This window comes from Hyaena hyaena, unplaced genomic scaffold (assembly GCF_003009895.1).
Source record: "Hyaena hyaena isolate Hyena2069 unplaced genomic scaffold, ASM300989v1 scaffold_20, whole genome shotgun sequence".
Lineage (NCBI taxonomy): Eukaryota > Metazoa > Chordata > Mammalia > Carnivora > Hyaenidae > Hyaena > Hyaena hyaena.
In genome coordinates, this window is record NW_024080652.1 from 6,640,006 (window position 1) to 6,653,885 (window position 13,880).

The following is a 13,880-nucleotide window of genomic DNA, read 5'->3' on the forward strand; positions in this document are numbered from 1 at the left end:
CTATCCATGAGCATGGAATGTTTTTCCATTTCTTTGTGTCTTCTTCAATTTCCTTCATAAGTTTTCTGTAGTTTTCATCCTACAGATCTCTTATATCCTTGGTTAGGTTTATTCCTAGGTATTTTATGTTTTTTTGTGCAATTGTGAATGGGATCAGTTTCTTGATTTCTCTTTCTGTTGCTTCATTGTTGGTGTATAAAAATGCAACCGATTTCTGTATGTTGATTTTGTACCCTGCAACTTGGCTGAATTCTTGGATCAGTTCCAGTAGGCTTCTGGTGGAGTCTGTCGGGTTTTCTATGTAGAGTATCATGTCCTCTGCAAAAAGTGAAAGACTGACTTCTTCTTTGCCAATTCTGATGCCTTTGATTTCCTTTTGTTGTCTGATGGCTGATGCTAGGACTTCCAGCACTATGTTAAACAACAGTGGTGAGAGTGGACATCCCTGTCGTGTTCCTGATCTCAGGGGGAAAGCTCTCAGTTTCTCTCCATTGAGGCTGATGTTAACTGAGGGATTCTCACAGATGGCTTTTATGATGTTTAAAATGTTTTATTTATTTATTTCTAGGAGGGAGAGAGAGAGAGAGAGAGAGTCACAGACTGAAACAGGCTCCAGGCTCTGAGCTGGCAGTCAGCACAGAACCCGACGTGGGGCTCGAACCCACGAACTGCGAGATCATGACCTAAGCGAAAGTCGGACGCTTAACCGACTAAGCCACCCAGGCGCCCCTATGATGTTTAAATCAGTTCCTTCTATCCCAACTTTCTGGAGTGTCTTTATTAAGAAGGGATGCTGCATCTTGTCAAATGCTTTTTCTGCATCTATTGAGAGGATCATCTGAATTTTTTTTTGGAAGACTGATTAAGATTTATTTCCATAGAGACTTATGCAAATATCGACAGTATTTTTCACACAAGAGCTTTTTTTTCCCCCTCGCATTTACCCCACACTCTTAATATGCCTGTGGAGACGTATTTTTCTGGTAAAAATAAGGAGATTATCCTTTCTCTTTTCCTCTCCATTTTTTTGCTAATACTAAATGAGAATTTACAAGTTTTATCAGCAGATAAATTGCTCAAACATGACTGTGAATTGTGGTAGATTAATTTTTGTGTACCTCACAGTATCTATTAAAATGTTTTGCATATAATTATTATTGAGAAATAGCAAACAAATGAAGATTTTTACAATTTGAGTTAATAAGTTTTGTTGAATTTAACAACAATTTTATACTTTGGTTTAGTTAATGAGTTGACTCAATTATATACTATCTTGCCAGAAAAGATTTTTGGGAGGCTTGAAAATTTTAATTGATTTAATTGAACTCCTAGTGAAGAGGGTTAACGTTAACTGGTGCAAACTTGGAAATGTTAAATGCAGTACTTTATGAGAGGAAGAATGGAACCAATATTTACTAATTGAGTAATAAATGTAGACCCCACTTTTAACTCTATCTCATTTAATCAAAACAACAGTCTTCCTATCTTTTATTATAGTTTCTTTCCCCCACTGTCCCCCCCTTTTTTTTTTTTTACAAATAGTTTATTGTCAAGTTGGTTTCCATATAACACCCAGTGCTCATCCCCACAAGTGCCCTCCTCCATGAACATCTCCCCCCTCCCCCCCCACACCATCAGTCCTCAGTTTGTTCTCAGCATTCAAGAGTCTTTCATGGACAGGATAATATGATTTTTATCTTTTCTTTTGTTGGTGTGATGTATCACATTGATTGATTTGCGAATATTGAACCAGCCTTGTAACCCAGGGATGAATCCCACTTGATCTTAGTGGATAATTCTTTTTATGTGCTGTTGAATTCAATTTGCAAGTATCTTGTTGAGGATATTTGCATCTGTATTCATCAAGGATATTGGCCTGTAGTTCTCTTTTTTGCTGGATCTCTGTCTGGCTTGGGGTTCAGAGTGATGCTGGCTTCATAAAATGAGTCTGGAAGTTTTCCTTCGATTTCTATTTTTGGAATAGCTTGAGAAGAATGGGTATAAATTCTATTTTAAATGTCTGGTAGAATTCCCCAAGGAAGTCATCCGGTTCAGGGCTCTTATTTTTGGGATATTTTTGATCACTGATTCGATTTCCTCACTAGTTATGGGTCTGTTCAGGTGTTCTCTCTCTTCCCATGTGAATTTGGTAGTGAGTGTGTGCTTAGGAATTTGTCCATTTCCTCTAAGTTGTCCCATTTGTTGGCATATAGTTTTTCATAGTATTCCCTGATAATTGCTTGTTTTTCTGAGGGGTTGGCTGTAATCAGTCCATTTTCATTCATGATTTTGTCCATTTGAGTGCTTTCTTTTTTCTTTTTGAGAAGCCTGGCTAGAGGTTTGTCAATTGTGTTTATTGTTTCAAAAACTCAACTCTTGGTTTCATTGATCTGTTCAACTGTTTCTTTGGTTTCTATATTGTTTATTTCTGCCCTGATTTTTATTATTTCTCTTCTTCTACTGGGTTTGGGGTGCTCTTGTTGCTCTCCCTTTAGTTGCTTCAGGTGCACTGTTAGATTTTCCACTTGTGCTTTTTCTAATTTCTTGAAATAGGCCTGGAGTACAATGTACTTTCCTCTTAGAACTGCCTTCACTGCATCCCATAGAGTTTGGATTGTTGTATTTTCATTTTATTCTTTTTGATGCTATTGTAAATGAAATTGTTTTCTTAAATTTTTTGGACTATTCATTGTTAATGTCTAGAAACATAGCTGATTTTTATATGCTGATTTTTTATCTTTCAATTTTGCTGAAAATTTTTATTGGTTCTAATATTTTGTGTTTGTTATCTTTAGGGTTTACCACATATATGATATTTTTGTCTGTGAGCAGAGATAGTTTTATTTGTTCTTTTCCGATTTGGTTGCCTTTTCTTTTTCTTGCCTAATTGCTCTGGCTAGGACTTCTAGTATAAAGATGAGTAGAAGTTGTGAAAGTGCACATCTTTACCTTGTTCCAGATCTTAGTGTTAAGTAGAATGTTGGCTGTGTGGTTGTCATATATACCTCTTATTCTATTGAGGTACATTCTTTCTGTATCAAATATTTGAGAGTTTTTATCATGTTGAATTTTGTCAAATGCTTTTCCTGGATCCATTGAGATGATCAAGTGATTTTTTTCCCTTTAATTCTGTTAATGTTATATCACATTGATTGCAATCCCAGGGATTAAAGCCTTGTATCCTTGGGATTAAATTCCACTTGATCATGTCATATAATCTGTTCAATGTGCTCTTCAATTTAGTTTGCTAGTATTTTTTTGAGAGGCGAGGGACAGAGGGAGAGGGAGACAGAGAATCCCAACCAGGCTCCATGCCCAGTGTGGAGCCCAATGTGGGGCTTGGTCTCATGATTGTGAGATCATGACCTGAGCCAAAATTAGGAGTTGGATGCTTAACCGACTGAGCCACGAGGCGCCCTGGTTTGCTAGTATTTTGTTGAGATGTTTTGTATCTGTGTTTGTCATTTCTTTTCTTGTAGTGTCTGGCTTTGATGCTGGAGTAATACTGGCCTTGTGAAATGAGTTTTGAAGTGTTCTTTCCTCTTCATTTCTTTTGGGAGAGTTTGAGAAGGATTGGTATTAATTTCTCCTTAAATGTTTGGTAGAGTTCACCACTGAAGCCATCTCATCCTGGACTTTTCTTTGCTGAGAGATTTTTGATTATTGATTCACTCTCCTTACTAGTTATAGGCTTATTCAGATTTTCTATTTCTTTATGATTCAGTCTTGGTAGACTGTATATTTGCAGGAATATATTCATTTCTTCTAGGTTACCTTATTTGTTAGTGTATAACAACTATAGTAGTCTTTTATGAACATTTGCATTTCTGTGATATTGGTTGTGATGTCTCCCCCTTCATTTATGATTTTATTTCTTTGAGGCTTTTTTCTTTTCTCTTAGTCTTGGTAAAGGTTTATCAATTTTGTTTATCTTTTAAAAAAAAACCAGCGCTTTGTTGCTTTTTTCTGTTCTCCTTTTAGTCTCTATATCATTTATTTTTGCTTTGGTCATGTTATTTCCTTCATTCTGCCCACTTTGGGCTTAGTTTGTTGTTGTTGTTTTTTTTCTCTACTTTTTTGAGGTATAAATTTAGGTTTATTTGTGATATTCTTTCTTCATGTAGACACATTGCTATAAACTTCCCTCTTACTGCTGCTTTTGAAGCATCCCGTTAAGTTTTTTATTTTTATTTTATTTATTTCTGAGAGAGAGAAAGACAGCATGAGCAAGGGAGAGTCAGGGAGAGAGGGAGACCCAGAATCTGAAACAGGCTTCAGGCTCTGAGCTGGCTGTCAGCACAGAGCCCAACGCAGGGCTCAAACCCATGAACCACGAGATCATGATCTGAGCCGAAGTTGCATGCTTAACCGACTGAGCCATCCAGGTGCCCCGCATCCCAAAAGTTTTTGTATGCTGTGTTTACATTTACATTTTCTAAGATATTTTTTAATTTCCTTTATGATTTATTCTTTGATGTATTGATTGTTTAGGAATGTGTTGTTTAATTTGCGTACATATGTGAATTTTCTAGGTTTCCTTCTATTATTGGCTTCTACTTTCATATTGTGGTTGTAAAAGATGCTTGATATTACTTCAATATTCTTAGGTTGGTTAAGATTTGTTTTGTGTTCTAACATATGATCTATTCTGGAGAATGTTCTGTGTGCACTTGAGAAGAGTATTGATTCTACTGCTATTGAATGGAATGTTCTGTACATGTGTGTTTGGTCATTTGGTCTAAAGTCTAATTCATGTCCAATATTTCCTTATTGATTTTCTGCTTGGATGACCTATCCATTGTTTAAAGTGAGGTTTTGAAGTCCCTTTCTATTATTTTTCTTGTTTCTGCTTTCATATTTGTTAATATTTGCTTAATATATTTAGGTGTCCTGATGTTGGGTATATGTATAGTTTTAGTTATATATCTTCTTGATAAATTGACCTTTTAGCATTATATAATGACCTTTTTTGTTTATTATTACTTTATTTATTTATTTATTCATTCATTCATTCATTCATAGGCTCCACGCCCACTGTGGAGCCCAACGTAGGGTCTGAATTCACGACCCTGAGGTCAAGACCTGAGATCGAGTCTGATGCCTCACCAATTGATCCATCCAGGCACCCCTATTATTACCATTTTTGACTTAGTGTGTTTCTTTTTTTAAAAATTTTTAATGTTTTTTTTAAATTTATTTCTGAGGCAGAGAGAGACAGCTTGACCAGGGGAGGGTCAGAAAGAGAGGAAGATACAGAATCTGAAGCAGGCTCCAGGCTCTGAGCTAGCTGTCAGCACAGAGCCCGACGCAGAGCTCGAACCCACAAACCATGAGATCATGGCCTGAGCTGAAGTTGGACGCTTAACCGACTGAGCCACCCAGGCACCCATGTTTCATCTATATATAGATACCTTTGCTATTTCTGGTTCCATTTACATGGAATATATTTTCCCATTCCTTTACTTTGAGCCTATGAATGTTCTTAAAGCTGAAAGAAGTCTCTTGTAGGCAGCATATATTGGGCCTTATTTTTTAGAGGGGAGAAGACAGTGTCTTATTTTTTATTCCATTCAACCTCTGTGTCTTTTGATTGGAAAACATAATCCATTTATATTTAAAGTAATTATTAATAGGAAAGACTTAGTATTGTCATTTTGTTGACTGTTTTCTGGGTCTTTATTCCTTCTTGCTGTCTTCATTTGTGATTTGATGATTTTCTCTAGTGGTATGTTTTAATTTCTTTCTTTTTTCTTTTGTGTATCTATTATAGGTTTTTGCTTTGTAGTTACCACGAGGCTTATATAAACACCTTATAGTTATAAGGGTCTATTTTAAGCTGCTAACAACTTAACTTTTATTACATATAAAAACTACTCTTTTACTCCTCTTTCCCCTGTATTTTGTTTTTATATCACAATTTCCATATTATTATATTGTGTATCAATCAACAAATTATTGTAGCTATACTTCTTTTTAATACTTTGTTTTTTAACTTTTGTGTTAGAGTGAATTTCACACACTATTCCAGTATTACTGTATTCTGAATATACTTTCCTTTAACAGTGAGTTTAAACCTTCATATGTTTTCCTGTTACTAATTAACATCCTTTCATTTCAGCTTGAAGAACTCTCTTTAGCATTTTTCTAAGGCGCGTCTAGTGGTGATGAACTCCCTCAGCTTTTGTTTATCTGAGAAAGTCTTTATATTTTCTTCTTTTCCTTTTTTAAAAGTTTTTAATGTTTTATTTATTTCTGAGAGAGAGTGAGAGAGAGAAAGAGAGAGAGAGAGAGACAGCGTGAGCACGGGAGGTTCAGTGAGAGAAGGAGATACAGAGAATCTGAAATAGGCTCCAGGCTCTGAGCTAGCTGTCAGCACAGAGGCCAATGTGGGGCTCAAACCCACGAACCACGAGATCATGACTTGAGCTGAAGTCGGATGCTTAACTGACTGAGCCATCCAGGTGCCCCTATTTTCTTCTTTTCCTAAGGACAGCTTTGCCAGGTAAAGTATTTTTGGTTGACAATTTTTTTTAATGTTTTATTTATTTCTAGGAGAGAGAGAGAGAGACAGCATGAGGAGGGGAGGGTCAGAGAGAGAGGGAGACACAGATTCCGAAACAGGCTCCAGGCTCTGAGCTGGCAGTCAGCACAGAGCCCGACGCGGGGCTCGAACCCACGAACCGCGAGATCATGACCTAAGCGAAAGTCGGACGCTTAACCGACTAAGCCACCCAGGCGCCCCTGGTTGACAATTTTTTAAAATGTTTATTTATTTTTGAGAGAGAGAGAGAGAGGAGGAGGAGGAGGAGGAGGAGGAAGAGCAGGGGAGGGGCAGAGAGAGAGGGAGACACAGAATCCGGAGCAGGCTCCAGGCTCTGAGCTGTCAGCACAGTGCCCGATGTGGGGCTTGAACCCGTGAGCCATGAGATCATGACCTGAGCTGAAGCCAGACGCTCAACTGACTGAGCCACCTAGGCACCCCATTGGTTGCCAATTTTTAAAAAATTTTTAGCACTATATATTATTCCACTCTCTTTTTGTCTACAAGATTTCTGCTGAGAAAGCCACTGATAGTCCTATGGAAGTTCCCTTGTATGAGATGAGCTTTTTTTCCCTTGCTGCTCTCAAAATTATTTGTTTTTGATTTTTGGCTGTTTTATTATATTGTGTCTCAGTGAAGTCCTCTGGGTTGAATCTGTTAGGGACCTATGAGCTTCATATACCTGGATATCTCTATTTTCCCCTGGATTTGGGAAGTTTTCAGCTGTTTGCCACTCCTTCCTTCCTCCCTTCTTTCCATGTTGTACTTTTTAAAGTTTATTTATTCTTTGAGAGAGTGTGAGCAGAGGAGGGGAAAAAAGAGAGAGAGAATCTCCCAAGCAGGCTTTGTGCTGTCAGGACTGAATCTGATGTGAAGCTTGATCTCACAACCTTGAGATCATGACCTGAGCTGAAATCAAGAGCCAGATAATTAACCAACCAAGCCACATAGGTGCCCCTCAGCTGTTATATCTTTAAATAAGATTTCTGCCCTTTGTCTCTGTTGTCTTCTGGGACTCCCATAATGTGAATATTGTTTTTGCTTAGTGGTGTCTCATAATTTCTGTAGGCTTTCTTCACTCTTTTCCATTCTTTTTTTTTTTTTTTTACTCCTCTAGCTGAATAATTTCAAATGGTCTGTTTTTGAGTTCACAGATTCTTTCTTCTGCTTGATATGTCTGCTGTTGATGCTCTCTCCTTTTCAGTTTTCATTTTAGTCATTGTATTCTTTATCTTGAGGATTTCCATTTGTTTTTGTTTTCTTTAAAATGATTTGTTTCTGCTGAACTTCTCATTTTAATCATGTACTGTTTTCTAGGCTTTGTTGAGTTATCTACCTGTATTCTTTTGTAACATGCTAGAAATTATTTTAAGTTCTTTGGCAATTCATAGATATCAGTTTCTTTGCAGTCAGTTACTGTAAAATTGTGTTCCTTTTTGTTTGTTTGTTTTCTCGTAGCCTTGCATTGATGTTTGTGCATTTGATAGAGCAGTCACCTCTTCCAGATTTTACAGACTGGTTTTGATGGGGGAATACCTTCACCTGTGGGTGGATGCAAGGATGCTTGCTGGGCAGGATATTGGCAATTCCAGCCCCACGGAAGGCCCAGCAGTATTGTCTTTGTGCAGCTCCATTAGCTGAGGTCCTCAGTGGTCAAGGATGTGAGTGTCTACAGTAGTTATTGGGGTCTTCAACTACTGGGAACCTCCTGATCTCTTTTTTCTCTTACAGGGGTTATTATTGCTGGGAGGATCTCTCTTGGCACTGTATCCAACTTCTGAGTTCCCTTGAAGTAGTGGTGAGATTGGTGTGGATGACCACGTGGCTACCATGGAACAGCAGACTGGAGTGCATGAAGACAGTGGCTCCAGGTTTAGGGACATTGGATAGTCCACAGTGGTGATGGCTCTGTTGATCAGGTGCTGGCACTTGCAGAGCAGCAACAGACTCAGAGTCTGGAGTACAGGTGCTCATAGGACAACAGTGGCTATGGAGTCCTAGGCACTGGCTAGCCCACAATGACAATGGCTCTGTTGCATCAGATGTGAGTGCATACCACGTGGTGACAGAGACAGGGTCTAGAACATGGAGCAATAGTGGCTCTGGAGTCTAGGGTGCTGGCTGGCCCATGGCAGTGATGACTCTGATACCTGGGACATGGATGCATATGGAATAGCCATGGATCCATGGGTTTGAGTGAGAGCACACACAGAGAAGCTATGGATTCTGGGCCTGAAGTGTTGGTACAGGCAGGGTAGCCATGGATCTGGAGTCTGGGACATGCACAAGGTTAAAGGAGGCTGGCAGCCCTTGTCCCTAGGGTGGCATAACAGCAGCTCCTTCTGGGTGATGTGCAGCAGCATCTCCCTTTTTTGGTGAGAAGGAGTTCTTTAGTTGCAATGGCATTACCACATGTCAAAAGTTTCCTGTGTCCTTTTCAAGGCAGGTCACTGGGGTCTGTGCCAATGAACACTATGAGATTCTCAACTAAGAAAGCTATAGGGAGTCTGCAGTTTTTGAATTGAAGTCTATTTTGTCTGATATTAGGATAGCCATGCCTGTTCTCTTTTGGTTTTCAATTTAATGGAATATCTTTTTCCATCCTTTAACTTTCAACCTGCGCATGTAATTAGATATAAAGTGAATCTCTTGGGGTGCCTGGATGCCTCAGTTAGTAGAACATGTAACTCTAGGGGTGCTTGGGTGGCTCAGTTGGTTAAGCGTCTGACTTCAGCTCAGGTCATGATCTCACGGTTCATGAGTTCTAGCCCGCATTGAGCTCTGTGCTGACAGCTAGCTCAGAGGCGGGAACCTGTTTCAGATTCTGTATCTCTCCCTCTCTCTGACCCTCCCCTGCTCACGCTCTCTCTTTCTCTCCCTCTCTCTCAGAAATAAATAAAACATTAAAAAAGAACATGTGACTCTTGATCTTGGAGTCATGTGTTTGAACCCCACGTTGGGTGTAGAGATTATTTTAAAAAAACAAATAAACTTAAAAAAAATAAAGCAAATCTCTTATAGACACAATATAGTTGGATTCTGACAATCTCTGTCTTTTGATTGGGTACTTTATATTTAAAGTAATTAATGATAGGGAAGGAGTTGCTATTATCATTTTGATATTTGTTTCTGTATGTCATATAGCCTATTGTTTCTCATTTCCTTCTGTATTACTGCCCTTTGCGTTTGGTTGTTTTTTTTTTTTTTTTTTTTAAGGTTTTTATTTATTTCTAGGAGAGAGAGAGACAGCATGAGCAGAGGAGGGAGGGAGTCACAGACTGAAACAGGCTCCAGGCTCTGAGCTGGCAGTCAGCACAGAGCCCGACGCGGGGCCCGAACCCACGAACCGCGAGATCATGACCTAAGCGAAAGTCGGACGCCTAACCGACTAAGCCACCCAGGCGCCCCTCGTTTGGTTGGCTTTTTTAAAAAATAAATTTTAAATGTTTATTTATTTTTGAGAGAGAGAGAGAAAGAGAGAGAGCAGGGGAGGGGCAGAGAAGAAGACACAGAATCTGATGCCAGGCTCAAACTTACAAACCGTGAAATCATGACCTGAGCCTGAGTCTGACACTTATCCAACTGAGCCACCCAGGCACCCTTGGTTGGCTTTTTATAGTAACAGGTTTTGATTCCCTTCTCATTTGCTTTTGTATAAATTCTATAGATATTTTCTTTGTGGTTGTCCTGTAGATTACATAAAATATCCTAAAGTTACAAAAATCTATTTTAAACTTAACTTCAATTACATAAAATGAACTCTACTCTTTTACAGCTCTGCAACACCTGCCCCCCCATTTTATGTTATTGATTGTAAATTACATCTTTATATGTGGTGTACCCATTAATGTAGATTTATAGTTGTTTTTTATGCTTTTGTCTTTTAAATCCTATAATGCAGTAAAAGGTGGAGTTACAAACCAAAATTACAATGATATATGTTTTTATATTTGTTCATATATTTATCTTTACTGGATAACTATATAGTTTGTATGGTTTTTGAGTTACTGTGTAGTGAAAGAAAGAAAGAGAGTGAGAGAGAGAGAGAGGAAGGAAGGAAGGAAGGAGGGAGGGAGGAAGGAATACATTTCTACCAGCCTATGAGTACTAAGGGAAATTTAGACAGTTTCAGTCTCCTTCTTAAGAAGTATTTGAAAAATTTTGGCTTCTGTCATTGCAAAAGTAACTTTACCCGCGTTGGGGTTTATTGATTAAAGTCTCCCAATCCCCCAGGTAATTTAATGGTTCTAAATCTATTATGTTTTAGTCAGCTTCCATAGGGCTTTTTTTTATTGGTGGATGCAATTTGTGGGCATACATGTAACAGCCTTAGGTTCTACTTTAATGTATATATTCTGAGAGAATTGAAACTGTATGAGAAATCTTGACTTTGAGTGGCAGGCACTAGAGCTGTTTCATAATAGTGTGTTTCTGGGGTGAGTTGAAGTTCATATTCTCAACCTGACTGAGCTGGTCTGATTATAATCTGAACTTCCTAAAGTTTATGTGCCACATTGAGGTCATTGTTTAATATTCAACAAGGATTATGCCAGCAAAGCATTGCTGTGGGAAAACATTAGATATGTGAGGCAATTGGTGACTTGATTTAGTTGCAACATATTCTATCTGGCTTTTGATCTCAGTCACCACTCCTGCCTTTTATCTCTATCTTCTGTTTCTGTAACCTTGGAAATTTAGAACTTAGCTCATAGAATCCTACCTGGGCAATAAGACCTACAGTACAACCTCCTTATGTGGTGGACATAGAGTTGAGAGTGGAAGGGTCTTGCCCATGGCCAAATGAAGATTGACAGATTGACAGAATGACAGATTCAAGTGAGACCCTCAGATCCAGACTTCTATGACTTTTCCCCAACCACACTGTTTCAGTTGTCCCTTAGTTTCCTCCATAATATCATGTCTGGTCTTATCTGGATGTCTTCTGCTTTCCATTCTCTGACTTCTCCAGTGACTGTTTGTAGGTCACTCTGTGACTCAGAGACCTTCTATGGCCTTCTGTGACTACATTGGCGGAAGGAATGCTAAGCTGCAGTTTAAAAAAGCTGTTCTGGGTGAAGCTCATGGGAGGCCTGGGCCTTGTTCACTTGGCATTGTTGTCTTCTGATATCTGTTTTCCACCTCCATAGGTAGCCCCTGCTTGAAAAGAGATGTTCCAGGAGGTCAGACATGACCCTTTGGCTGATCTTGGAGTGCTCACTCAAGCTGCTGCCTACTTCCTTCCCCTGCATCTTTCATCCTTTAGATATGTCCTCTGTTTCAAGCCAGCAATTCTGTGTATTGTCTCCCTGTGAGGACTTTGCCTTCCATAAATATGCTGGAATTCATGGAGAGACTTTCAAACCCATGAGAGTGGCTTGTAGAAGGCTCTGGAGCAGGAAGTAAGGGCAGCATTAGCAATCAGAAGACCAGGAGTGAATGGCTGAGCATAAAAAGGCTCTCACTGTCATCCATGGATTTGCAATGTCTTCCTAAGTTCTCTTGCTAGGCATAGTACTTGATGATGGAAAAATAAAAACAATTTTACTTCTGTCAAGGTTTCCAGCCTGTTAGCTATTAATTTCATTCTTCTGAGATCTTTGGGGGTATATGCTCTAGGCAAAAAGCAGAAAGGAGAAGGAAAACCAAGATTCAGTTATTTGTATTGGAGTAGATGCTTTTGGTGTATGACACATATTCCTGAAGACAGTTTCCATGCTGCTTGTGTCTCAGGGACTGAGGATACCCTCATGTGCTTGACTTACTAAGGGACAAGCAGGAAGTGCGAGGCAGTTAATGCCCAAAGCAGCACTCCTTCACAAATAAGAGGTGAGAAGACATCCTAGCTTCCCTTACCCTCAACACAGTTCTGAGGCACATCCTGCATAGTCAGCAAAAGGTCCTCTGGAGGACTGAACTCCACTTTTCTACAGCGGCAACCTGCTCATGAACATACACCAATTCACATTCCTACCTTCCTTGTGTCACTTCTCCATCTTTCCAGAGTACATCCTAGTGTCACTCCCCAAATTAGCTATTTATATCCAAATATTTGCCTCAGGGTCTACCTCTGGGGAAAATTTAAACTAAGAGCCCTCATATTCCAGGGATTTTACATGCATTATCTCATTTACTTTTTGCATAAGCCATGAAATATGCATCAAATCCTTTTTGGAGATGAGGATGCTGAGGTTCATAGAGGTTGAACAGATTCCTCAGGGTCACATAGCCAATATAGGTAGAACCAGGATTTGAAACTATATGTGTGACTTCTAAGCCTGTCCCATTTCTACCATTCCAGGCTGCTTCAGGGAAAATCCTGTGAGTGACGGTCAGCAGATCTAAGCTCTGGGTTCAGTTCTTTCTCCACATCAGTGTGTGACTCTTGGCAGATCCTTTGTTTGTTCTTCGTCTAAATCTCATTTGCATTCCCACCTCAAGGCTTTTGCACAAGCGATTCTCTTTGTATGGGATAGTCTTCTCTCATTTATCTCTAAGTTAGGTGTCCTGAAGACTACATTCAAGTATAGTGATTTGCTAGAAGAACTCACAGAACTCAGTAAAGCTTTTATACTCATGGTTATGGTTTGCTCTAGCAAAAAGATACAGATTGAAATCAGCAAAGATAAAAAGCACATAAGATACAAAATTTAGTTGTCCTCCCAATGGAATTGGACAGCCGGCCCTGAATCTTCCTAGCAATGATGTGTGAGAGCATGTATGATGTGTTGCCAACAAGCAAAGCTCACTTGAGACTTGCTGCCTAGGGTTTTTATTGAGGGTTAGTCTAAGTGTGGATTGCTCATGTGGCTGACCTTAGTTATTCTGTTTACAGCACCTCCAAAGGTCAAACTGATACAGCATGGCCCAAGGCCTCTACCATAATTCACATTGTTGGCATAAACTATCTGGTATGGCCCAGAGTGCCCAGGGATACAAAGACCCTTATATTAGGCAGCGTATTCTTTTTTCTTTTTCTTTTTTATAGTTTATTGTTAAGTTGGTTTCCATATAACCTAGTGCTCATCAGAACATGTGTCCTCCTCCATGTCCATCACCCCCCTTTCCCTCTCTCCCACCCCCATCAGTCCTTAGTTTGTTCTCAGTATTCAAGAGTCTCTCATGGTTTGCCTTCCTCCCTCTCCCCAACTATTTTTCCCCTTCCCCTCCCCCATGGTCCTCTGTTAAGTTTCTCCTATTCCACTTATAAGTGAAAACATATGGTATCAGTCCTTCTCTAGGCAGCATATTCTTTTTTTTTTTAAATTTTTTTAATGTTTTATTTATTTCTAGGAGAGAGAGAGACAGCGTGAGCAGGGGAGGGTCAGAGAGAGAGGGAGTC

At 39.3% G+C, this 13,880-nt stretch overlaps 1 protein-coding gene across 1 annotated transcript in view; it reads left to right on the forward strand.

Annotated features, from left to right (window-relative positions):
• Positions 1-12,060, forward strand: part of ZSCAN25 (zinc finger and SCAN domain containing 25) — a 50,487-nt gene extending 38,427 nt beyond the window's left edge. Inside the window, exon 6 of the mRNA XM_039226066.1 lies at positions 11,689-12,060. Coding sequence (XP_039081997.1) covers positions 11,689-11,732 — 44 coding nt within the window. The 3' untranslated portion in view covers positions 11,733-12,060. The remainder of the gene's footprint in view (positions 1-11,688) is intronic.
• The last annotated feature ends 1,820 nt before the right edge of the window (positions 12,061-13,880 follow it).